Source organism: Diceros bicornis, chromosome X (assembly GCF_020826845.1).
Source record: "Diceros bicornis minor isolate mBicDic1 chromosome X, mDicBic1.mat.cur, whole genome shotgun sequence".
In the NCBI taxonomy this organism is placed as follows: domain Eukaryota; kingdom Metazoa; phylum Chordata; class Mammalia; order Perissodactyla; family Rhinocerotidae; genus Diceros; species Diceros bicornis.
The window spans coordinates 1944444-1971676 of NC_080781.1; the positions used below are offsets into that span (position 1 = coordinate 1944444).

At 47.1% G+C, this 27233-nt stretch overlaps 1 protein-coding gene across 2 annotated transcripts; it reads right to left on the minus strand.

Moving 5' to 3' along the window:
* Positions 1 to 1258: 1258 nt before the first annotated feature.
* Positions 1259 to 25848, minus strand: LOC131400686 (arylsulfatase D-like). 2 transcript variants are annotated; one of them, XM_058535376.1, is made up of 10 exons: positions 25729 to 25848; positions 23860 to 24009; positions 15220 to 15341; positions 12817 to 12939; positions 9504 to 9927; positions 9172 to 9308; positions 8034 to 8168; positions 5550 to 5712; positions 3892 to 4013; positions 1259 to 2138 (listed from the first exon to the last, which is right to left on the minus strand). In XM_058535376.1, the coding sequence occupies exons 1-10, from the start codon at positions 25779 to 25781 to the stop codon at positions 1774 to 1776; spliced, it is 1794 nt and encodes a 597-aa protein (XP_058391359.1). In that variant the 5' UTR covers positions 25782 to 25848; the 3' UTR covers positions 1259 to 1773. The 2 variants fall into 2 exon arrangements, with proteins under 2 accessions (XP_058391359.1, XP_058391360.1); XM_058535377.1 differs by lacking the exon at positions 12817 to 12939.
* Positions 25849 to 27233: the final 1385 nt, after the last annotated feature.

Below are 27233 nucleotides of genomic sequence, written 5' to 3' on the forward strand. Positions count from 1 at the left end.
AGGTAAACTCCATGTGCCAAGGACGGTAGGGCAGGGAATTGGAAAGAGGCTGCCAGCCCTGGGTTGCTTCCCTCTGGACCTCATGTTAGCTGGGACAGAGCACCCCTTTCTTGTTTATGGCATTCTGATTCCCAGTGTCTGTTACCAGCAGCCCAAACCAATTTCCAACTCATGAAATTCTCAACCATTTGAGATCAGCGATTCCTCAAGAGCAGACACGGAGCTGTTTTATCTTTCCTTGTCCCTCGAAAAGAGTAGGCATGAATAGATTTGCCTGCCATTTTGTAAGGCTGTTCGTGGAGGTAATGAAAGCCCAAGGATGCATTAGGATTCATGGGGAAAAATATCAGACATCAGCCCTACAATAACCCCCAAGCTTTAGAAGAAGAGGAAGAGGGGGCATTATCGGGTGTCCACCATGATCCTCTTATTTCAGAGACGAGAAAACTGAGATTCACTCCCCGCCCAGTGCACGCTCCTCGCAAAAGGTAGACCTAAGTTAGGCCCAACATGGCAAATTATTTTTCAGTTGGTCATTGTCTCCTGGGTCCTCCCTTACAGTCCCAGCCTTTGGGGGAGCAGTCCCTGTCTTAAAAAAATTTTTTTCCCAGCTTCATTGAGGTATAATTGACAAATAAGTCTGCGTCTATTTAAGATACAGTGTGATGGTTTGATACATGTATCCATTGTGAAGTGATCACCACAATGAAGCTAATTGACACATTCATCAACTCACATTGTATCATTTTTGTGTATGTGGTGAGAATATTTAAGATCCACTCTCTCAGCAACTTTAAAGTACATAATACAGTTTTCTTAACTGGAGTCACCATGCTGGACATCAGATCCCCAGAACTTATTCATCTTATAGCTGGAAATTGGTACCATTTGAACAACATCTCTCCATCTCCCCTGGTAGCCACCATTCTACTATCTCCTTCTAAAACCTCATTTTTTAAAAGATTCCACATATAAGTGAGATCATACAGTATTTGTCTTTCTCTGTCTGACGTACGTCACTTAGCATAATGCCTTCTAGGTCCATCCTTGTTGTTGCAAATGGCAAGATTTCCTTCTTTTTGATGGCTGAATAATGTTCCACTGTATATACACCATATTTTCTTTTTTTTATTATTTTTTAAGGTCATAATAGTTTATAACATTGTGAAACTTCAGGCGTACATTATTATTTATCAGTCACCATATATATGTGCCCTTTATCCCTTTTGCCCACCCCCCAACCCCCTTCCCCTCTGATAACCACTAATCTCTTCTCTTTGTTCATATGTTTGTTTATCTTTCACATATGAGTGAAATCATAGTGTTTGTCTTTCTCTGTCTGGCTTATTTCACTTAACATCATACCCTTGAGGTCCATCCATGTTGTTGCAAATGGGATGATTTTGTCTTTTTTAAGGCTGAGTAGTATTCCATAGTGTACCACATCTTCTTTATCCAATCATCAGTTGATGGGCAGTTGCGTTGCTTCCACATCTTGGTTACTGTGAATAATGCTGCCATGAACATAAGGGTGCATAAGCCTCTTTGAATTGTGGATTTCAAGTTCTTTGGATAAATACCCAGTAGTGGGATAGCTGGACTGTATAGTATTTCTATTTTTAATTTTTTGAGAAATGTCCATACTGTTTTCCACGGTGGCTGCACCAACTTACATTCCCACCAGCAGCACACAAGGGTTCCCTTTTCCCCACATCCTGATCAATATGCATTATGTGCTGTCTTTTTGATGACAGTCTTCCAACTAGCATGAGGTCACGTCTCACTGTGGTCTCCGTCCTGGTCACAGGAGCAGAAGGGGAAGGTTCCGCAGCACGGCTGCAGCCATGGCTTCCACACGATGTTACCCAGCGACAACTGTGGGGGCGCAGGACTGAGGGTCTCCCTGTGCTCCACCACCGCCTCGCCCACCCTGGCCACCACCGCGTGGTACAGAGGCTCAGAGCCCGGAGTCAGAGGCTGTGCCTCGGAAGGGTCCCTGGAGAGGTCAAAGAGCAACGGGGGGCGGTGCTGGGTCACGCCCTCCCCGGAGCAGGGGCACACGCCCCGGCCGTAGCAGGCGCCCGCTCCCTCGGGGTGGAACCGTGGCGTCGTGTAATGGACCTTCCAGAGTCTTCCTCCTGGATGCAAACGGGAAAGTGGTGGGGCAGGGGAAATCTGATGGAGAGTGAACACCTGACTCAGGTAGTAGCACCGGGGAAGCATCATCAACATCCCACATCAAATCAAAAGAGAAGAGAATACAGAGGGCCTGTGCAAGGTTGCCATAGAGGTTGTCAAATCAGTATGTGTGCGGGATTCGAATCCTAGACGCTGTTCTCAGTTTGCTCTTACCCTTTCCCTATTTTTCAATTGTTTAATGTCCCTGTATTACTTTTATAAACAGAAGCAAGTAGGATGTATCAGTAGTATGATTGACACAGGTCTTGCTACATCCTCAACGGGCTCATTTGGATCCATCGCAGATAAAGCCAATCATAGGATGGCACGGAGCAGGGCCAGCATATCCCTTCCTCTGTAATTGTGGCCGGGCACCATCAGCCGCCCTCCCTGAGATCTCCAGTGATCCTTCTCAGCTTTTAAGAAAGGGATTTGCTCTTTGATGGTGAATGTGGTGTGTCAACATGGCCAAACTAAGCTGCCCGGACATGGGGTCAAACACTAGTCTAGATGTCACCTTGAAGGTATTTTTTTTTAAGGTAAGATTAACATTGAAATCAGCAGACTCGGAGGAAAGCAGATTGCCCTCTGTAAGGTGGGTAGGCCTCGCCCAATTGGTTGAAGGATTTAAGACAAAATCTCTGAGGGTGGCCAAAGACGAAGGAATTCTGCCTCCATAAGGCAGCATAGAAGTTCTACCCGAGTTTCTAGCCTTTGGACTCAAAACGGCAGCATTAAGTCCTGACAGGCTGCCAGCCTGCCCTGCAGATTTTGGACTTCCCAGCCCCCACAGCCAGGTAAGTCAATACCTTAAAATCCATCAATCAATCGATCAATCAATCAATCTCTCTCTTTCTCTATCATCATCATCTTTCTAGCTAGTTAGCTATCTATCGTCTATTTATCTACCTATCTATCATCTATCTATCCATCTATCTTTTCATTATCTATCTTCCATCCACCCATTATCCTTTCATCCATCCATCCATTATCCATTCGTCCATCCATCCATCCATCCTCTAACTATCTATTCATCCATATCTATCTATCTATTCATCCACATCTATCTATCTATCTATCTATCTATCTATCTATCTATCTATCTATCTATCTATCCATCCATCCATCCATCCATCCATCCATCCATGTATCCATCTATGTATGTATGTATGTATGTATGTATGTATGTATGTATCTATCTATCTATCTATCTATCTATCTATCTATCTATCTATCTATCTATCCATCTTCCATCTATGCATTATCCATTCACCCATCCATCCATCATCTATCATCTATCTATCTATCTATCTATCTATCTATCTATCTACCTACCTACCTACCTATCTATCCACCCATCTTTTCATCTATCTTCCATTCATTCATTATCCATTCATCCATCCATCATCTATGCATCTATTCATCAATCTATCATCTATCTATCTATCTATCTATCTATCTATCTATCTATCTACTTATTCATCCATCTATCATTTATCTATCTACCCATCCATCATCTCTCTCTCTCTCTATCTATCATCCATCTATCATCGATCTATTCATCCCTCTATCATTTATCCATCTATCCATCCATCCATCTATCTCTCTATCTATCATCCATCCGTCCATCCACACATCCTCTTGGTTCTGTTTCTCTGGAGCATGCTGGCTAACACAAGCCCCCACTGCGTCTGGGGTAAGGCGTGCACTCACGGTCCTTGTCATGCCAGCGCACGGCGTGGAGGTATGTCCCACAGTAATGAAACAGGAACTCGTGCTCCGAGCGCTCAGCAGCTCCCCGCAGCAAGGGCACCAGGCTACGGCCATCGATCACCCTGATTCAGTGAAGAGAGCCCAGGAAGGAATCAGACCAAGGCCATTCGAGCTGCATTTTGCACCTGTGAATAAAACTTCAAGGCTGCAAGGGTCCCAGATAACAGGGAGTGAAGCAGAGATGAGCTGTTTCTCCGAGCACTGCCAGGTTGCAAGTTGCTGAGCAAGATACATGTTGTTGCATTAAGACACAAAGTCACTAAGTATTGGAACATTTGTCACACAGAACACACACATGCACGCGCACACATGCACCAACACACACCATTCTGACCTCAGATGTTAACACAAAGTCTTCTTAAATTCCAACTAGACGACCCTTGCCCCTAGGTTGAGTGCTAGGGCAGAAGAAAGCTGTTAAATCATAACAGATTCCAAGATGTGTTGTCACATGTATAAAGGAGCTGGACGAGGGAAGCCAGTGACGGACACATGACCTGGCAGTCCTTCCTTACACACAATGTATAATTTTCAAAAGTCCTTAATCTGAATTCAATGTGGAAATGGAGTACGTTCCTTACAATGGTAAAGCACCATTAGCTGTTTATTTTTAATTGTATCCTAATTGTGATGGTTCAATTTTACGTGTCTACTTGGCTAGAAGATGACCCAGTTCTTTGATGAAACACCAGTCTGGGGGGTATTCTGTAGAGGTGGTTAGCCTCTACAGTCAGTGGGCTTTGAGTAAAGCAGATCCCCTTGAAAATGAGGGTGAGCCTCATCTGATCAGTTGAAGGCTGTCCAGAGCAAAGACTGAGGTTTCCCAGAGAAGATAGAATTCTGTCTGAAGACGGTAACACAAATTCTGCCCGAGTTTCCAGCCTGCTGGCTTGACGTAAGGATTTCAATTTGCCAGCTTCCACAATCGCATGAGCCAATTCCTTAAAATAAATGTCTTATTTTATACAGACACACACACACATACACACATCCTCATACATCCTATTGGTTCCATCTCTCTGGAGAACTCTGATGATACACTAATATAATAAAATGCTTTTTTTGGTGGGTGCAAAGTTGGAGATAGACTACCTCGTATTATTATCCCTTACACAGGAGTATTTATTTGTTCTCTTAAGTGGAGTAACATCAAATCATTATTAAAATATTGACTTCTATTTTTCTCTCTTGCAATAGACTGATTCATTGGCAATGTGCTAATATCGAGGGATAAATCATTTTTACATCATATTGTCACAGCTTCATCAACATATGAGCAAGACTGTATTTCAGGAAATTACAGGGAGATGTTTTTCCACTGATCGCATTCTAATTTCTAATCTCCCATTGTTATACTGAGGTCTAAAATTTTTACCAAAACTGCAAAACAAGTAGCTTGACCCAATATTTTATTTAATCTTATGTTTTGCTAGGTATGGTTATTTTACCATAGCTAGCATTAGACCATCCCCTACATTTGAGTATGTGAGAATTTTGTAAATGTCCTCACATTGTTGTAGATTTTTTCTCCTAAATGTGACCGAGTGAAGGGAGAGCTCTCAGGAATTAGGGAGCAGGTGGTCTCAATGCACGCGTACCTGTCCTGGGGTATCTGGCCACCCCCCAGCTGGACCACGGTGGGGAAAACATCCATCAGGCTGGTGGGCTCACGGATCACTCGGCCGGCCGCCAGCACCCCGGGCCACCGGAATATCCCAGGGACGCGGATCCCGCCTTCCCAGCCGCCCATGCCTTTGCCACCTGTAAGTAAGCGACGTTGGTAGGATTCAGCAGGAGATCGACCAGTGTAGATACACACCAGGGCACAGCAGGTGGAGACCACATCCTCTCTCTTTGAAATTCAGCGGGTCTCCGTGGCCGGCCCAACCGAGAGGATGAGGGATGTGTGGCTTTAGGGATACCAGAGGTATGCGGATTTCGTGCAAATGGACGGTTGGTCACCCTCATCTTCCTATTCTCTTTTTCTTTCTGGATGGACTGGGGATTGAAGGTCTGAGTACCTTCCTCCTCCTCTCCTCTCTTGAGCATACCTTCTACCTGTCTCTTTAGTCTCTCTCTCTCCTAGTCCTTCTCCATCTCTAAGGCCACCCTCCCAGGGAGCTCCGGGAATGGATGGGGCCCAGCCTGGCTGTTGGTGAAATGCAAATAACTATTAAGCATTAGACCACGTGCTCACACCCCCTAGCGACTCTGGACATGGGAATTAAAACAACAGCATGTGATGGTGGGAGAATTTTAAGCAGGGAGAGATGTGTTGGGAATCCCGCTAAATAAATGATTTTTTATTGGAGTCAAAGCTTTACTGTTATTGCATTAGTTTCCTGTTGCTGTGTGGCAAGTTACTATAACTCAGCAGCTTAAAACAACACCAACTTATAGGTCTCAGTTCTGTGGGTTGGAATGTGGCACGGCATGGCTGGGTGCTCTGTTCTGGGACTCACAAATTTGAAATCAAGGCATCAGCTGTCTGGGCTCCTAAATGGAGGATCAGAGGAAGAATGCACTTCCACGTTTGTTCAGGTGGTTGGAAAAATCTAGTTCATTGTGGCTGTAGGACTGAGATCCCCATTGCCTTGCTGGGGGACCCTTAACTGTTCCAGGTTGCTTGCATTTCTTCTCACGTGGCCCCTCCATCTTCAAAGCATCAATGGCTTGTTGAGCACTTCTCTCCATCTTCAAAGCATCAATGGCTTGTTGAGCGCTTCTCCCCTCCATCTTCAAAGCATCAATGGCTTGTTGAGCGCTTCTCCCCTCCATCTTCAAAGCATCAACGGCTTGTTGAATCCTTCTCATGCTTCCAACCTCTCTCACTTCTCCTATTTTATCAGCTGGAGAAAGCTCTCTGTTTTTAAGGGTTCACCTGATTAGGCCAGGCCCACCCAGATCATCTTCCTACCGAAGGTCAAGGGTGCCATGTTACACAGTGCAATCATGGGAGTGAGAGCCCATCATAGTCACAGATGGTGGGGGTCAGCGAGGAACGTTTTGGTGGGGCCATTTTTAGAGTTCTGCCTAACACAGCCGTAGACGTGGGAATTTCTCAAGATGTAACAGGTTCATAGACAGTCGATTCTCATCATTACCCATAATTACATTCTACAAAGTCGCCACAAACACTGAATTAGCAAGTACTGAACCACTGCTCCTAGGGGTAATACAGAGGCAGGTTCCTGCGAGCCTCTGGTCTCTATATTTTCATTAGCCAATCAATAGCTAACCTTGTTTATATCTGTTTCTATTTAAAGGCATCTTATTGCATCTATATTATTGATTCATCAACGTTGAACTCATAGTCAATGGCACTATAATTCCTGCCTGGAGGAAGCTCATCTCACACATGCATTTTCTCCATAAGGCACGTCGCAGCCTTTTTGTGCTCAGGAGCACAAGAAAGTTCTTCAGTGCTATGTTTTAAATAGTGAAATCTCCAAGAAAAATGTACAAATGTGGCACTAAATAGACCACAGAAAGGATGCTTGTTGATAGGCTGAGAGCTGAAACAAGAAGTCAGAGCGTTGCCTTGTCCAGTCTTGGCTGGGAATGTGGGCATTGGGCAACTCAATTTTCTTGTCACTCCTCCAACAACTGGGAAAGCACCAGAAGTATTGATTTGGGGGTTAGAAAGAAATTTTAGAAGTAGGAGAATTCGCAGAGATGGAACCCATGAATAATCTAGATTGACTGAATCATACCATTTAAAAATAGTAATATATAAGTATTGTACCCTAAATTTGACTGATATTCTGAAATACAGGGACAGATACAATTGGGAATATAGTCATTATGTTACTTTAGAACGGTATTTATTTTAATTTTATCTTAATTATTTACTTGTATATGTCTCTCTTTTACTAAAATGTGAATGCTGGAAGGGAAGGGTCCATGTCTTTATCTCTCTATCTCAGCATCTAGGTAGAACATGGTCTATAGCCGATGCTCAAGGAATCCCCTTTGAAAGAGCATCGTCTTTATCACTTCCACGTCTTCTTCAACCTTCATTGGTGGGAGTCATTTGGTTGATCACATATCTGCCTTTTAGCCCCCATGTCCATCGGTCTTACCTCTGTATATTCCATTCCATCCCCCGAGCTGGCCATGTTCATCTCTTGCCTCCAAATGCCCTCCGTGGTCTGAGGTAAAATACGTGAATGTCGTGTTTTTCAAACCATTCTCTTCGATAGCATTAAGAATTTCACCTTTATGAAAAATAGAACATTTCAGGACAATGTAGCATTGGCTAATTCAACCCAATTCCCCCTCTCTGTAAACCTCACTGCTTGCTAGAGGGCCATCAGAGGGGACCACAGTGCCCCAGAGACTGTAGTGATGAATGGAATCGCCAAGTGTGAACGCGTTTCTGATGGTTCCGATACCATGGGATTCAGAATCTTGCTTACAAAGGTACCACCAATGAAGAAAACAGAATAAATGGATAAAGCCAGGATGTCACCAATGGAATGTTTCAGACATGCAATGGGTCCGTGTGTACACGTGTTTGTAATCAGTGGGTGGGGGCGGGAATGTGGTGAGAAACAGTGAGAGAGGAGATTCCTGTTGATACATGAGTAAGCCATGGCCGTGAACCTCTGTGGGTGTTTGCATATGGTGGCCAAGACTCAGCACACAGAGCCGCCTGCAAACCAAGCAATCGCTTATCCATGGAAGCCACATGGACATCGAAAGCACCGAAAATAAAGATTGTAAACCACATGGGCATTTGTCCCAATGAAAGGCAGGTTGTTACCATCCTATTTGGGGTGGTTTGACTCTTTACCTGGCTCAATGCATCACTAAGCTTGGTCAGGACATGTGATCATGGCTGTCGGCAAGGATCTCAATGTCTACGTTCTACTCAGAGTCTACAAACTTGCTGGTTCTCCCCAGGCTTTCTCGAAGCCATAGAAGGAAAGCAATTTGGCTCCTCTGTCCTGAATGAGAGCCTTCCTGCTTCACTTTCTGTCATGTCTCATGATGGCTTCGAATAACGGACTTTGTAGAAGGAGGATTTTGTGCAAAAGTAGACTAAGAAATCGGAAATGTCGAAGGAGCACATGGATGAGACAGGAGAGTTTTCTTGTTGTTCCTCGTCTTTTCTCTTATTCTTTATTGCAACCCGGTTCACAGCAAGACGGCCAGTCTGTCTCCATCCATTAGGGGTGAGGCCGGGAGTGAGTGAGCCTGGCTTGTGCCTTGACTTACCTACAAGCCAGTCCATCTCCTCCACGTTGTCACCATATAAGCCGTGCTGGCTTTTCCCAAGAAACTTTTTTGTGGTTACAAGGGGGATGTGTACGTGCAGCAAGGAAAAGAACAGCAGGAACGGTCCGTGCTTATTTCTGAAAGGAGAAAACCACCCTTAAAATATAATAGCATCTGTCTCAACACCTTTTGGTCCCTGACATTCCTTCAAAGTAGAGACTCAAGTTTTGAGAACCAATCCATTTGAAAAGGTTCAATTCTTCCAGTCCATCTAGGAAATCCCAAAGATGATCTCAGACGCTCTGAGAACTCGTCACCTCTGGTTTTATTACCTTTCAATGTAGGAAACTGCTTCCTTTAGCATGAGACTGGTCGTCCTTTCCAAAACCATGGGCTGCTCTGTGACATCATGGTTTCTCATCAGGATACAATTCCAGCGGCGCACGAACCCAAAGCTGGCGTACCAGGAGACGAAAAAGAGGAAGATGAGGTTGGCCGCGCCCATGACCGCTTTCCAGGACACGGAGAGTAACCCGCAGGTCTTGCCGGCCGCAACGGTCAGTATCGCCAGGGCCAGCATCTGGGTGTAACGCCCGAGTTTCGCTCGCGTGGCGGCGTCCACTTCCGGGGGCCTGTCTGGGTGGCAGTCATTCACGAGCGTGAAAGGCATGCCGAAAAAATAGTCAAATCCGTGGGTGAGTGGGTGGTGGCAGTGGTCGGTGCGGGATTCACAATTCACACCCTGGTGCCATTTTCCTGAAAATAAAAGCAAAAAGTTAAGCAAAAACATACATGTACGGTACTCGTCTGATGCGGATCACCTTCTCAGAAGAATCTGGATGTTGTGATAAAAAGGCAGGTATGCAAACAGCAAAACTTGAAATGGACAAGGAATATAACGGAACTTTGAAAGATAAAGGAATAAAATGAGTTTATTTGATACGACTGTTTAAATGGATGCACTACGCTTCATGAATACTAATGAACGAATCAACTGAATGACCCTTATTAAGCGATTAAAGGTTTAAGATGTTCTGGAGCATTTGGGATTGCAAGCTGGCAACCTTAGATCATTTTGCTATTAAATAATTTACAAAATATCATTTATCAATATCTTTTACTTAAAAGGAAGCCACTTAGTAATGGGAGTTGGCTCGTATATAACCTTAGGACACAGCAGAAGTAACTGGCTCCCTCTGCTAACTATTAATCAAGAAACCCTTGTAGATTTTTTTTTTTTGAGGCAATAACTCTTATAACAACACTGTAGAGATGGACACGAAGACTCCCAATTCTCAAATTCGAGGAGAATGTCCAAGAATCGGGCTGTCCATGGGCACTTTCTATTTCATACGCCCCGGACCCTCAGCCAGCTTAAATGTAGCTACAACACAGGATAGAAAAGGCTCCAATGTACTATTTGCCGTAACTTCCAAGTGACGAAGTTAAACCAAGTGCCTGTCCCCCTTATCCCTCTCACCACCCACACGCCGTCTTCAGAACCTGTAGGAATCTGGGAATCTGTTCTAGTTCCAAACCCAGAGACCCACCTACATTTCCCTGTTCACATTCAAGGAGACAAACGTTCTAGAATGTGGCGAGGATTGTGGAGAAGAAAACCATGCAGGAGGTTCTCCCCGCCTCAAAAGCTTTCTAGCATTTGGAACATGAAGAACTGCCTTCTCCAAATACAGACTGAGTGTGTGGACCAAGAATGGATGCACAGGTCTACAATTCTAGTACACACAAAAATAAATGCACTTATCCAGTTAAAAACAATTCTACCCACAGAGTAGGAGATACACGGAAGGCTAAGGAATCAGGCACGTTGACCCAACGGTGGGGAGTCGCTCGTGGAAAGTTCTAGTCATTTCAGGTGGCTAAGAAGGCTGGCTCTTCTTCTTAGGATTGAAAAGAGAAGTGAAGGTGAGAATGTAGGTGTGTGAAATGTCCTTGAAAAAGCCCTTGGAGATGGGATATGCTATAGACTGAATGTTCCAAAATACATCTGTGGAATCCTAACCCTCAAAGTGATGGTGTTGGGAGGTGGGGCCATTGGGAGGTGATTGGGTCACGAGAGTGGAGCCCCCATGAATGGTATTAGGTCCCTTATTAAAGAGACCCCAGAGATCTCTCTCTCCCCTTCCACCTCGTGAGGACACAAAAGAAGACGGCGTCTATGAACCAGGAAGCAAGTCCTCACCAGACATTGAATTAGCTGACACCTTGATCTTGGACTTCTAGCTTCCAGAATTGTGAGAAATAAATTTATATAATCCCTATTTCTAAAGTAGCAGGAATTTTTAAAAAGTGGAACAATGATTATCACCTCCTGATCAATCTCAGCCTTGACAAAGCAGGGGTGTCACAGTTCGCTCTGAACTGAACAGTGACCTTGAGTGTGGGAAGAATGCGGTGAGGAATTGATGGGGGCACCCTGTCCACAGATCTGACCCAGGCCTCCTTTGACTGTGGGGTCGGGGCAGACCACCTGCATTTCTTGGTGTGTAAGATTGGGATGCTACTTCTAGATTCACAGGTGGAGCAAGGCATGAAAGCCGTAACAAGCAGAGTGTCTGGTCCTTGACTCTTGGGTACCAACTCTTCCTCCTGTCCTTTCTGTGTGGAAAAGAGGTAACCTAGCAGATCTGACACTGCCATCCTTATAAAAGCTGTCTTACAAGGTTGCCCACTGGCTAATGTCTGAGAACTGGATTTTCAGAGGCTTCCCCTCATTCCCTAAATGATGAGCATGACTCCCTGTGTCTAAACTCTTTGCACAAACAGTATAGTTTTTGCAGAACACTTGGTTTCCTTCTAGGAGGCTGTAATTTTGGTAGACACCAGGCAGCGGGTCCTACATGACCAGCCCCCAATCTAAACCCTGGGTGCTGAGTCTCCAAGGAACTTCCTGGTGACAACGTTTCACTTGTGTCATCACAAGTCACTAATGGAGGAATTAAGTGCATCCTGTGTGCCTCTAGTGGGAGAAGAGCCTGGAAGCTTCTGCCTGGTGTCCCCAGATTTCACCCCATGCATCTATCTATCTATCTATCTATCTATCCATCCATCTATCCATCCATCGATCCATCTATCTACCTTGTTGATCTTTGCTCTGTGTCCATTCACTGTAATAAACCACAACCATGAGTCCAACTGTATGCTGAGTCTGTGTCTTCCTAGCAAATAATCAAACTTAAGGGTGGTCTTGAGGACCCCAAACACACCCCCCTGTATAATGAAGGAGCTTCTGACTCTCCCTGGGTGTGTTATGTAAAGGAAGGCAGTGATTATTAACTCTCAGGGTTTCAAGGTGATAGGTGGCCATTCAAGGAAAGATAACCTCTAGAAGTTTCTGAGGAGAGGAGAAGGTTGACATGTCCAGAGAAGGAAAGAGGCCAGTAGAGCAAGATTTGAATGAAAATTGTTTGTCAATGACAAAAATTCCAACACTGTGAACAATCCAAGAGGGATCAGATAGCTGGTGCACCAAATTTGGGTTCTGACAGATGACTTTCTTCCCTTCTTGGAAAACAGGTTCTTTTTGATCATCGATCCTCCTAACCACCAAATGATTATGATCACTGGTCAAAGACCATGATCAGGATCCTCCCAACCATGCACGAGTGTCGTGCGTCACCTCACCTATGAGGCCCGTTGCATAACCTTGCTGCTGCAGGATTCTGGCAAACGTGGTTTCATTCTGAGGGAGTCCGCCTGAGCCACCGTTCCACTGGAGTGCCCGGTATCCATCACTGGCTTCCATGCCTGTGGAGCAGAGCGCAGACGAAGCATTCACCATCCCTTGGCTACGTTGGGGTTCTCAACTGAGGAGACTCTGACCCCCCACCAGTGGACACTTTATAGTGCCTGGAATTGATTTTGGTTTCCACAACTGGGAGAGGGTGTTACTAGCATCTAGTGGGTGGAAACACCCTACAGTGCACAGGATGGCCCTCACCACAGAGAATGTCTATGTCAACAGAGCTGAGGTTGAGAAACCCTGGGCCTTGTCATGAGACATTCTGTCTGTTCACCAATCATCTATCTATCTATCCATCTATATATCTATCGTCTATTTCTATCTATCTATCTATCTATCTATCTATCTATCTATCTATCTATCTAATCTATCTTCTATTTATATATCAATTTTCTATCTATTTATCTACCTTATATCTATCATCTATCTATCGATCATATATCTATCATCTGTCTATCAGTCTATCATCTATCTGTTTATCTATCTATCTATCTATCTATCTATCTATCTATCTATCTATCTACCTATCTATTTATGTATCCCTCCATTTATCTACTTTCTATCTATCTATCTGTCTACTATCTATCATCAATCTATCAACCATCTATCTAAGGCCGTGGTTCCCAACCAAAGGTGATTCTTCCCCCCAGGAGACACTTGGCAATACTTGGAGGCATTTTTGGTTAGTCACAACTCAGGAAGGGTGGGAGAGTGGTTGCTATTAGCACCTAGTGAGTGAAGCCCTAACCCCTAGGACCTCAGACTGTGACTATATTTGGAGACGGGTCTTTAAAGATGTGATGAAGGTAAAATGAGGTCACTGGGGTGGGTCCTGATCCAACAGGACTGGTGTCCTTATGAGAAGAGGAGATAAGGACACAGACACACACAGAGGGACGACCACGTGAGGACACGGGGAGAAGATGGGGTCTACACGCCAAGGAAAGAGGCCTCAGGAGGAACCAGCCCTGCCCACACCTGGATCTCAGATTCCAGCCTCCAGAACCATGAGAAATGAACGTCTGTTGCGTTAAGCCGCTCAGCCTATGGTCCTTTGTTATGGCAGCCATAGCAGAATGATAGAATAATATTCCAGTGTGTGAATATACCACAGTTTATTACTCCATTCTTCTGTTGATTAACTGTTTCTGTATTTGGGTCTCACAAACAGTGCTGCTGTGAAGGTTTGCATCCCTGTCTTTTGTAGAGCATACATGTGCATATAAGTTGGGTACATACTTAGGAATTGCTGGGTCATGGGGCATGCATGCATTCAGCTTAAGCAGAGGCTGACAAATTTCCAAAGTGGTTACACCAGTGTATACCTCCTCTGCCAGTGTGCGAGGAATTCCACTTGCTCCACATTCTTGCCAACACTTGGGACTGTCTGTCTTTTCCAATCCAGCCATGCTGCTGGGTGCATGTTGGTGTAACTTCGAGGTTATTTGATTAATTTTGAACTGTCTTACTGCTCCCTGTCTCTCTCATCATACATACCTTGGACTCTGAGGAACATGTCCATTTTCCTTGCACCAAAAGTTTTGACATGGCCCTCTGTACCAATTTTCTGATTGCTGCTGTAACCAATCACCATAAATTTGGTGCCATAAAATAACATAGATTTATTTTCTCGCATTTCTGGGGATCAGAAGTCTAAAATCATGGTGTTGGCAGGGTTGCATTCCTTTTAGAGGATGCCCGCATTCCTTGGCTGTTGGCCCCTTCTTCCATCTACAAAGTGCATCACTCCAACCTCTCACTTCCATCCTCACATCTCCTGTGCCTCTGACTCTCCTCCTTCCCTCTTATAATGACCCTTGAGATGACACTGGGCCCAGCAGGATCATCCAGGATGATGTCCCCATCTCAAGATCCTTAGTCATACCTGCAAAGTCCCCTCTTCCATAAGGAAATATTCACAGATTCTGGGTATTAGGATGTGGCATCTTCGGAGGGGCCATTATGCAGCTTCCCACACCCACTCAGAGGCCATTTGAAATCATGACTTTACATCAAGATTGACTGGAATATTTACCAAATAAACAAAATGTCCAGCATAATCAGCTCCCACTGGGGAGTTTCCGCCTTCTGAATTCCTGATATTCACAATTTTTCTTGCACAAAACACAAAACACAGTATTCTTTACGTAATTACAAGATGATGCTACTGCAGATTATGTTTTTACCATTTTCCCTGTATCTCAACCATCGCTACCAAATTATTAAGGACAATAGACAAGTGGACGCAGAAGTGCTCTTTTCTCAGTCGTCCACACACCACCAACCTGATCTGAAGGAGTGTCTCCCCGTGAGAAACGCAGCTCTGCTCGGGGTGCAGAGGGGGGCGGCCGCCAGGTGCTGGGTGAGCCTCACGCCTTCCTCGGCAAGCCGGTCGATATTGGGCGTCCTGAGCAAGTCACGCAAATGTCATTGTCAGAGAGGGCACGTGCATTGAGCTGAAGCAGATCCCTGCATTGAAGGGCATCGGGATGGAGGGTATCGATATTACTTTAGGGACTTCCCTGGGCTTTGGAATTAGTGTCCTGATGGTCTTCTGCAGAGGCACTTGGACCCACCCTCCAAAGAGACCGATGATATCTCACACACACACACACACAAACACACACACACACACACCTCAGAAGGGTTTGAGGTTTATGACTCACATAATGTGGCTTTCTGGGGAGAGCCCAGCAGGCTCCCATATGGGTCTGCAATGGCTTGAGAGAGTGGGGCTAGGAGACTAGCTCGAGGTTATTATTGTGGTGTGGGCATGGGGCCAGGATGAGGGTTCCCACACACGGGCAGGGGCTGGTGTGGTTTGAATTTTCCACTAGCACCAAAGGAGGGAGCACTGGGGTCTTATCAGCTTGTCCAGATGTGGGGCACAAGGCAAGAGGGAAGAGTGAGGCTTTGAAGATGGCAGCTGTCAGACATTAAGACTCCTCATTTCAAGTAAGAGCCCCAAAGCCACTTCACTCAGTCTCCACTCTACAGGAAACCCCTTCTATAGCATCCTCAACAAGCAGTCACCTAGTGTCTGGTTAAGGGGAAACAGAGCAGCCCATTCTAGTTTCAAATGATGCTTTCAAATGTTGTTTTGTTCCATACGGTGGATGGTAAGGTCTTAAAATCTTAGAGACCTTTCTTCATGTCTCTGGGGCTGACAACTTTGGACAAGTGGTTCTCCACAGGGACAACTTTGCTTTCCAGGGGACACTCGGAAATGTCTGGAGACAATTTTGGGTGTCACAACTCAGGGAGAGGGGATGCTCCTGGCATCTGGTGGGTGGAGAAAAGCATGCTGCTCAACATGCTACAGTGCACAGGACACCCCACTACAGAGAGTCATCCAACCCAGAATTTAAATAGTGATGAGGTTGAGAAACCCTGCCTTAGAATGACAGTCTGTCCATCCATCCATTCATCCATCCATCCATCCACCCATCCATTTATCTATCTTTATATCTATCTCTATCTGTCCATCCATCCATCCATCCATCCATCTATCTTTATATCTATCTCTATCTATCTGTCTATCCATCCATCTACCTTTATATCTATCTGTATTGATCTCTATCATCTATCTATCTATCTATCTATCTATCTATCTATCTATCATCTATCTATCCATCATCTATCTATCCATCATCTATCTATCCATGTCTATATTGATCTCTATCAATCTATCAATCTATCTATCCATCAATTTATCTGTCTATCTATCTATCTATCTGACGGCCTGTCTATGGCTGTGATTCTCAACTACGGAAGAGTTCCAAGGAGACATTTACAATGTCTGGAGACATTTTTGGTTGTCGCAACTTACAGGGGGTGGGGGGTACTACTGGCACCTGATAGATGGGGACCAGGGATGTTGCTCAACATCCTACAATGCACAGGATGGCTCCCAGGACAAAGAAGTATCCAGCCCAAATATCAATAGTGCTAAGGTTGAGAGACCCTCCTTCAGAGGGAGATAAAAGGAGCTGTCCTGGTTGGAAGAATGCTGCCTGGTGTTGCTGAGTGCACCAAATCAAAGGGTCCTCTGCCCCTGAGCCACTTCCATAGCCAGGCACGATGGCGATCCAGTAGGTCAAGGTGACCATAGTGTGACTCGCATACATCTGCTCAGTCCCCAGGGTCAGGCGAGTGCCTTGAGAACCGCTTGCTGCAAAAGGTGCTGAGCCCTTGTTCTGGGGTCCTCAGCTGCAGTACAGCCCACCAACTGCATAGTCACCATCTGGGCCCACGGTGTCACTACGTGGGTCTTGAGGGCCGGGGACAAGCATACAAGGGCGATGCTCTTGTTGTGTTGAGTTGTGAGTTGTAGACCATCTTGCTCTGATCCAGAGAGTCTTGCTGTTGACTTTCATCACCCAGGAAGCTGGGCCATCCCAACCTGTGTGCTCGCAGAGCTGTGACCTTTGGAGTCTTCCTGCTCTTTGCTCCTCTGTGAGCAAACCCTACTTCACACACTGGGGAAATGGTCTTCCTGATGCAATGGAGAAGGATTCACCCTTTCCTGCCCATGCCACCAAGATTCAGTGTGTGTGGATTAAATAGCAGAGAGAAAGTGGATGAGAGAGAAAGAGCTGGAGATGGCAGGCACTGGTTTAAATTGGAGGAATAGAATCTGCGAGAGGGCCGATGCCTAAAACTTCCTTAGAGGGCAAGTGGAAAGGCCAATGGTCCCAAGATCAAAGGGATATTTGCAGGGTAGTTAGGGGCATGGGTGAGGGGCTTCCGTGCTGAGATCATGGGTGTTGGTGGAGGGCCCTGCAGGGAGTTGAGGGTGGTCCATGACCATTACCCACCAAAAAGAGCCTGAGTGCCAGTGTTATCCTAACATTGAGGAAGAGGATGCAGAAGTGACTTTTCTCTTTGCTGAGAAGATATGAACAACTTCAGGCTATGAGACCTTGTGATGATGGATGCTATTTTCTTGTATACAAGCCAACTTCTATGTCCTATGATCAAGACAGCTTGTGAGTAGTGGATGCCAGGGGTTCCAGATGGTCTCTGTCCACAGGTTTTGTGGATGGAAACTAGAACTAAGATCAGTCATGGAGAAGTTGTCATTGATCTCAATGAATGACTACTGTGAGCCAGCAGGTATTCCAAAGAACTAGTGTAGGTTTCCAGCTTCAAGAACTTCAGAGGCATGAATGCTACAAACTCATTGAGACCATCGTCTGAATGTTTCAGCATGTATCTTTCTTTTAATGCAAATTTTAAAGAATACATTTTTAATGCTGTTGCAGTCCCTCTGATTGAAGATGGCGGACATCCCCTGATGAAAGAAAATAAAATTTAAAATGTATTCTGCAAAATTCTCAAAAGATGTTTGCTGTAAATGTGTAAGAGTTATACTTCTGAGGTTATTAAAGGGAAAGGCTATGTTAAGACTTTTTGGATAACGTGTGTTATGTTTAGTCCCACAATTTCTTAGCAAGTGGAGTGATATTACAATTGCAAGGAGTCAAGGAAAGTTTGAAGATTTGGTCACTTGTACACTTGTCCCTGGTCACGTACCTAGAAAGCACCAAAGCAGGGTTTACCGCCAAGTCGTTGTGACCTGAAAAGTCCACTGACTGTGGCATCCCACAGGCTCTGGCTCAAGCATCTCAGAGACCACGGTTACATCTGTATTCATCACGGACTTGCCAACAGTTCCCGTCCATCAATCCAGTTTCCGCCCACGGCAGCCTTTTTCCTATGATGGGTTTTCTCATATTTAAGAGAACGTCCCAGACGCTCTTGTTTGCAAAGCTCTTATCTCCAATGCTGAGCTGTGGCTTGTGGGCCCCTCAGCTTCCTGCATGCCCAGGCTTCACGGAAAACCACAGCTGAAGTCGGCGTTTCAGACACCTGCTTCTCAGGAAGAATGCTGGGGCCCTGCCGTGCCTTTGTTTTCAAAGAAGAGCTGTGTCCGTTGATATTGTTCTGACAGTTTTTGTCATCTTTGACTCACATTTTAATTGCAGCCAACTGATATACAAATGCTGTTATTACAAGTCACCCATTCTGGACCCCCACTGGTTGTTTTTCATAACCCAACTGTGAGAATTTACTTGCTTTTTGGCTAAACTATGTATATGATTTATAGGGGCTTATAGAATTGTACTGATTACGTTTAATTATAGTCAGTTCTGACCTATTTTTCTCAGTTTTAAAAAGTTATATCTCTAGTCTCATATCCAATAATCTATCCATCCATCCATATATGTATCCACCCATCCACCCACCCATCCATCCATCCATCCATCCATCCACTTACCCACCCACCCACTTATTCACCCATCCATCCATCTACCCACCTACTACCCTTCCATCCATCCATCCATCCATCCATCCATCTTTACATCCATCCATCCATCCATCCATCCATCCATCCATCCATCCATCCATCCTTCACCTGTCTGTCTATCTAGCTAGCCAAGTAACTATCTATCACTCAAGTATTTATCTCTTGCAAATGTCTTCATGATTATCTACACTGGGGAACGGGAGGAGAAGCACAAGTTTGAACCTCATATAGCAACCTTCTCTTGCAGAGTCTTTTCCCTGTTGTTAAAAGATATCTTCAAACAGGAAAAATGTTACTTCTTTAATATATATAAATGTGATTTAAACATCTGTGCTTTGGGGCTGGCCCGGTGGTCCAGTCGTTAAGTTCACGCCTTCCACTTTGGTGGCATGGGGTTCACCAGCTCGGATCCTGGGCGTGGACCTACTCACCGCTCATCAAGCCATGCTGAGGTGGTGTCCCACACAGAAGGACTAGAAGGACCTACAAATAGGATATACAACTACTGGGGGCTTTGGGGGGAAAAAAGAAAAAAAAAAGAGGAAAATTGGCAACAGATGTTAGCTCAGGGCCAATCTTTCCTAAAAAAAAAAAAGAAAAAACTACTTGAAATAATTCTTAAAAAAAAAAAATCTGTGCTTCTTGGTCAATTTATATCATTCCCTTATCAGGTTGATTTCCAAATGTACTCCTAAAATAGTACTCTTGCGTTCCTCTCATTCCTTTATGCATTCTTTTTATTATTAATAGCACTCTGGCCTGAGGAATCAGTTATTTTTATTTAAAAAAAAACAGAGAGAAAGTATCAGAGTAGCTGAGGATGATATCAATATGCTGAGAAATATCCTGCTGTCTCTCAGCAAAGACAAGGAGTTGGCAATGTGTAAATGAGATTTTTCTAAGATAAGAGACATCTTTTCTTCCTATTATGTTCATAGAATGAGCAGGTCCTGTGTTTATTGACAGACTCTCTGGTCTGTCTTTAACACATCTCTGGGTGTGGCTTTGCCGCCAGAGCGTCGTATTGAGCATGATGGAGCTGAAAGGATCATCCAATGGCCTCATGTTACCAAGGGGAAACTGAGGCCCAAGGAACCACAAAATGTGTGCCTGATAGTACGGTTTCTCAAAAGCAGTGTCAGGGCCACAGAAGGAGTCTTGAGACTTCCTCCTCTGTCCTGACCATCAGCAGGCTACACAGTCATTACACACCTCACGGTTTCTCCAACTTCCCGTTCTTATCAGGCAGAATTTCTGCGATACCATCCTGCCAGCATCAACTCACTTCTTGGCGGAAGAAAGAACTAGCGTTACTAACACAAACCCACATGGAGTTACGAGGTTTGCAGCCCTGCCTCTACAAATGAAAGCCAGGAACCTTTAAGCAGAGCCCAGTAGAAACGACTTTGGACCCATCTCTTCTGGACTTCTCAAGTTCTGCTCCCTCTGTTCAAGATACTTCAAAGTTTGATGATTTAGAGCAAAGATCAGCAATCTATGGTCCAATCTGGCCCTCGGTCTATTTTGTAAGTCTCTCTGGAGCTAAACATGGTATTTACATTTTTCAATAACTGGAAAAAATAAAAAGGTAAGAAAGAAGGATGAGCAATGCAGACCTTATGTGGCCCACACAAGTTGTGATAGTGCCGTGTGGCCCTTTAACAAAAAAGATGGCCGATGGCTGACCTCTGATTTAGAATGCAAAAATATGCCCAGCATCTTTAGACAGATACTTCCTAATAACCTGATTGCCTGAAATAATTATAGGGGACTCATTTACTCCAGGAGAACAGCTTATGTGCTAGAAGAATCTAAATAATTTCACAGCCAATCATTGAAAGATGAAGCAAAGGATGGTTTCTAGTGGGTGGAGCTCTCTGGCCTTGAAACCAAAGACAGTGTCTCTAAACCAGGTGGCTCCCAAAACTGGCATAAGTGGTACACCTGTCAGGTTTACTAGCACTTTGGCAGAATTCCTACAGGTGCGGTGCCCGGCTTGTGAGGCAGGCTGGAAGTGCGGTGGAAACAGAATTTTGAAGATGGAGTAAGTGTAGTGGATTTTGGAAGAATCTTGACATTCGTAGTTGGCAGATGCTGAAGGGCATGGCCCCACATCTGTGCGTGGCATGCTGCACCACATGGGGACCCTAGGCTCAAATTTTTTGTCTATAAATCAACGACTTAAATTAAGAGAACATCTTTGCCAGCTTTAGGATGCCCCCATGGACCCTGCTTCCATTGTGCCTGCATTCTGGGTGGAAGGAGAAGGAATACAGACACAAACTCAGGTGCCACCCCCTATGGAAAGTGTCAGACATGCAAATCTAATGTCTTGGCAGTTTTCTTTTTTTGTCTGTGTGTGAAGATCAGCCCTGAGCTAACATCCGATGCCAATCCTCCTCCTTTTTGCTGAGGAAGACTGGCCCTGGGCTAACATCCGTGCCCATCTTCCTGCACTTTATATGGGGCACCTCCACAGCACGGCTTGACAAGCGGCGCGTCGGTGCACACCAAGGATCCGAACCTGCAAACCCGGGCCGCCGAAGTGGAGTGTACGCACTTAACCGCTGTGCCACCAGGGTGGCCCCTTGGCAGTTTTCTTAATGTCAACTGAAAGCCACAGGCCACAGAGGGGTTGTCTTAGATTTAAATGATCACTTCCTTTGGTGACTCGCAAGCAGTGTCAATACTGCCAAGAGGTAGTGTTTAAACTTCAGAATTCCTCGATGTAAAACAAGGTATTGGGACCACATATGACCAGCAATTGCAGTCCTGGGGATACACCCAAGAGAAATGGAAAAGAATGTGTCCACACAAATATTCGTATAGGATTGTCCATAGCAGTGTTGTTCCTAATAGCCAAAAAGTGGAAACCGTCCAAATTATCCATCAACAAGTGAATGGATAAAGGAAAAGAGGCATACGCACAGAGTTGAATAGTACTCAGCTGTAAAAACGGATGGAGTTCTGAGACCCACTACAGAGTAGACGGAGCTTGAAAACATGATGTCAGGAGAAAGAAGCCAGACACAGAAGGACACATTGTGTACCATTCCATTTGAATGAAATGTCCTGGGGCAAATACAGATACAGGAAACAGATCAGTGGCTGCCAGGGACTGGGGGTTGGGGGGTGTATGAGAGTGTCCTGGGGCTTCCATAACTAAGAACCCCAGACTGGGTGGCTTAGACAACAGACATTTATCTCTCCCAGCCCTGGAGGCTGGAATCCGAGATCCAGGTGTCACAGGGCTGGTTCCTCCCGAGGCCTCTCTCCTTGGCGTGTAGACGCCGTCTTCTCCCTGAGTCCTCACATGGTCGTCCCTCTGTGCGTGTCTGTGTCCTCATCTCCTCTTCTCATACGGACACCAGTTCTATTGGATCAGGGCCCCCCCAATGACCTCGTTTTATCTTCAACACCTCTTTAAAGACCTCATCTCCAAATACAGACTCATTCTGAGGTCCTGGGGGTCAGCGCCTCAACATATTTATTTTGGGGGACACAATTCAGCTCATAACAGGGAGTGATGGCTAAGAGAGTGCAGAGGTTCTTTTTGGGGGTTTGTGAAAATATTCTAAAATGCTTGGTAGTGGTGGATACACAACTCTGTGAAAATACTAAAAGCCACTGAATTGTACACTATAAATGGGGGAATGGTCTGGTCTGTGAATTATAACTGGGCCTGCTCAGAGGGGAGGAAAGAAGATGCCCAGATTTCTGCTGGTTTGGAAAGGCCATCGCAAAAGGATGGAGACCCTGCTCTGTGAGGACCAGTCCCCGAGTCGGCAGCTACTAGGAGGCAGATTGTGTGTTCAATTCTGGGGCGGTCTTCCTACAAGAAATACCCACAAAATGGAACAAGGAGGTTTTTCTCCTTTTCTCCTGGTGCAGACAACATGCAAACATCGTCCACATCCCTGCTGGTAGGGATGGCACAGGACCCTGCATACTCTGAATGTGCACTAAACTCACTGCACTGGGTTGAACAGCAGCCCCCAAAAATATCTGCCCACATCCTAACTCCCAGTATTTGTGATTGGGACATTATTTGGAAATAGGGTCTTTGCAGACGTGATTAAGAGGAGGATCTGAGATGAGGTCATCCTGGATGAGGGAGGCCCTAAATCCAATGACAGCGTCCTGATCAGAGACAGAAGAACAGAGACACAGACACAGAGGAGAAGCCACGTGGAGACGGAGGCGGAGACTGGAGGGAGGCAGCCACCAGCCCAGGGACCCCTGGAGCCCCAGAAGCTGGAAGAGGCAGGAAGGACCCTCCCCTGGATCCTCCGGAGGGAGTGCGGCCCTGCGACCCCTTCATCTCAGACGTCTGGTCTCCAGGACTGGGGAGGCAAACATTTCAATTGTTTTAAGCCTTGCAGCTTGTGGTAATTTGTTATGGCAGCCCCAGGAAACACATACACCCACCCACCACCGTTCTACATTCTATGAAAGGGTTAGGACTCTCTTTTCCTGTCAAAAAATAATTTTTTCAGCGTTGAGATCTGATGCACTAAGGAATTTCCTAATGCGCACAGGCAGATTTTAAATGCATCCTTCAGCCGAACACACACACGCTCACACCACCGGCAACACCACGGGCACCACACTGTACCTCAGTGTACCGTTCCCATAGCAACCAAGGTCCCCAATGCCCAGATCATCTGCCATTATCAGTAGGATGTTTGGCTTAAAGGCATCGGCTGCTTTTAATTGGCAAGTCCTCAGAAGCAAACACACAATGAGCAGAACCGGCTTAGAGTCCCTGCAGAGAAAAACACAAGGCAGAAATCAACGTCCGTGATCTGGAGGGAAAAGTTGGCATTTCAGACCAGCTTGCCGGGAAGGCATACACGTCACCACCAAATTAGGATTGAACGAGGGACTGCCACCAGCTTTTGATTCCTTTTGCAGCATAAGACACACCGTGGTCAACCCGAACGGGTTGTTTTTCGTTTAGTTTTGAAAGTCACGGTCTGCCGAGGTTAGGTTTTTTTTTTAACCGAATTAATCCAGGCCCCTCCTTCCCACCTTTTTGCCATCGTGTGGCTTCAGGCGAATTCACGTCAAAAGACAGGCTCCGATGTGGAGCGCTGGCTTTCAGGGCTGGCCCTCATTTCCCGGGGTCACCGGATCAGCAGGCCGAGCGTGGTTGGACCGCGCCTTCCGCCAAAGGTCCACGGAGGCTCGGAGCAGGGGGGCACTTACATTTGAAAAGCATAAATGTGGGATTAAAAATGCCCCAGACGCCTCTTTTGACCCAACACCTACTGCACAGATTGGGAGGGCACGTTGCCAGCGAGGGCCCAGAGCGCACTGGCGACCGTGCGTAACGGGGGTTCGGAGCGTCCCGCGGGCCCACCCCCAGGCTGTCCCCGCCCCATGACCCTAGGGACGCGGGCCTGGGGGGCCCTGATCCCGATTCCCGGGCTCCGGGCTGGAAGCTCCAGCGTGTCCGGGGTACCCAGCAGGGCACCCGGGGCTGTCCGCGTTCCCGGATGTCGCCCTGGTGCGCCAGCAGTCGGGAGACTCGGGGGCGGCCCCACCGCGCTGGGGGAGAGGGGACCGCGACAGGGGTGGACCCGCGGCGGGACGGGAAGTGGCCTGAGAGTTGAGGGGGGCAGGCCGACCTCCGGGTGGGCAGGGCCAAGGGGCGGACGGGGCGTGTCTTAGAGGATTATGGGGTGGGAGGGGACACCAGTGCGCTCCGTGGGGGTTCACAGGGCGGGACAGAGTGTTTTAGTGTTGGCGGTAGGGGGTCGAGGGCGGGGCCAGGCGGGAGAGTGTGGGAGGGAGGACTCGGCTGCGCTCCGGGAGACACGAGGATGGGGGACACGGCGGGCTGGACTAGGTATGTCTCAGAGAGCGGGGAAGGGGACATAGCTGCACTCCGGAGGGAGGGGACCAGTGGGGTTGGACAGGGTGTGTCTCAGAGAGCGGGGGAGGGACGCAACCACGCTGGACATGGGGACACGGGCCAAGGGGACGTGTCTTAGCAGGGGAGGAAGCCGATGGGTTTGGACAGGATGTGGCTTAGAGAGGGGCGAGGGACACGACCGCGCTGGAGACGCGGATGCCGACCAAGGGGGCGTGTCTCAGGCAGCGGGGAGGGAGCTGGGCCGCGCTCTGCCGTCCGTGGCCTGTGACGACCCAGCCGGGGCGTGTCCAGCAGCGTTCCTGCTTCCTCTCCTCCGGCCCTCCCTTATCTTACTCTCTTCCTTTTTCCTTCTCCCTTCCCCCTTCTCCTCTACCCCATCCCCCACCCTGGGGGGGGGCATTGCGCCCCCCACAGCTCTTCCGCCCGGCGTCCTCGCAGGGCAGAGCATGGGCCTCCAGCTGCGTTCTGGTGAATCCTCGGTGCGCGCACAACCCGGCCTTCCCGGGGGTGCACGCCCGCTCTGGAGGTTCCTGCGCGCTCTGTTAACCCCCCTCGCGCCCCCAGCCCCAGGCCCCAATGGGGGCCGTGCCCCGGGGTCCCGCGCACCTGGGGCACCTGGTGGCGGGCGCGGCGCGTGCCGTCTGCGCCGTGGGTCCCATGGCCGAGCGCGGGCCGAGCGCACAGGACCTTGCCCCCAAGGCTCTGTGCCCCGGACCCGCCCAGGAAGCTACAGGATCCGGGTGTGTGGTCCCCACCCTCCCTAATCCTCTTAATCTCCTGGGGCCTCTGGGGAATTGATCTTGGAAACAGGTTTTCCCTGATTTCGAGGAGATGATTAATTCTGGCTGGGCCTGGCATGGTGAGGCACCCCCTCCCCTACCTCCTGCTGGTAGCCCTGAGGACACCACCTCGACCAGGCCCGGAGCCCCCTTTCTCCATCTCAGGAACTTAGGACTTGCCTGGTGCAGTCAGGCAACCAGAACGTGAATTCAGTTTCAAGAGGGTCCAGGATGACAGACTTCTAATTTGTGGCCAGGGGGATGGGGGGCGGGGAACGAGTGGGGGTGGGGGAAGGTGGTGTTAAATTCGAACTAGTTTAGTTGCACGGGAAGCCAGGAGACTTTAGGGACTTTACCTCCGAGGGTCTGCCTGGTGGTCATATCCAGGTCCTGGTCCCCATTTGCTGCCCCGGCGTTGTTCTTTTTACCTTTCCCCCTCAGTTATGCATTTCTATAAAGCCTGGAGGCTGGGGTGGGCTGCCCTAAGTCTTCTGGGGATGTTTGTTGAAAACCCACAGTCCAGAACTCCACCCTGAATTCACTGAGTTGGAATCTCCAGAAATGGGGCTGGAGATTCTGTTTAGAGAAGACCTTTGCCCTTTAGTTGGAGGATGTAGTTTGCTTCCGTTTATCGGGATGACCCATCTGGTGGGATTAATTCTTGGGCATTGTTTATTGCTTCTCTCTTTGTCCTGCTTATTAATGACTGTAGAGGAGCTTTTATCAGTGGAGGACTTTCCAGCTGGGGTTGTCTGCTTCAGCACACATAGAGAAAGTGGGGGCCTGGAGGGAGGGGACGAGAAGCCAGGAGTCCAGAAGTAGCTCTGCATGAAGGTTAGGCAGGGGTGGAGTCCACATATGATCCCCTGAAGAAATTCTACGTTGGAGGGAGGGAAGATTCCCCAAACTATGCAGAGCAGGAGCCTTGGGTGCCCTTGGGCAAATTATCTGAACAAAGTAAGGGCTGCCGTGAGTGTTTAGTAGGAGGATGGGGCAGTGGGAGTTGGTGCCCCCAGAACTACTATTTGGTCGGGAGTTGTGGGGTTGGGGAAGGGAGGATAAGCCTTGATTCTATGGGTCTGAATCAATTTGAAGGACCTGGGGACTCTATGGCTTCAAAGCCACTTGGGACAAAGATGTGGATGGGTCTGGGGAGGGAGGCGGTGGGGCACAGGTGATGCTGAATGGCTCAGAGGTGTCTCAGTGGTCCAGGGATGCAGGGCACAGCTAGCTGACAGTGCTGGCTCCATGTTCCATAAACTACGACTATGGGGAAGGAGCTGGGGCCCTGGGGAGGGAGAGTGCCCAGCTATCATTTCATTCTCTACCCTA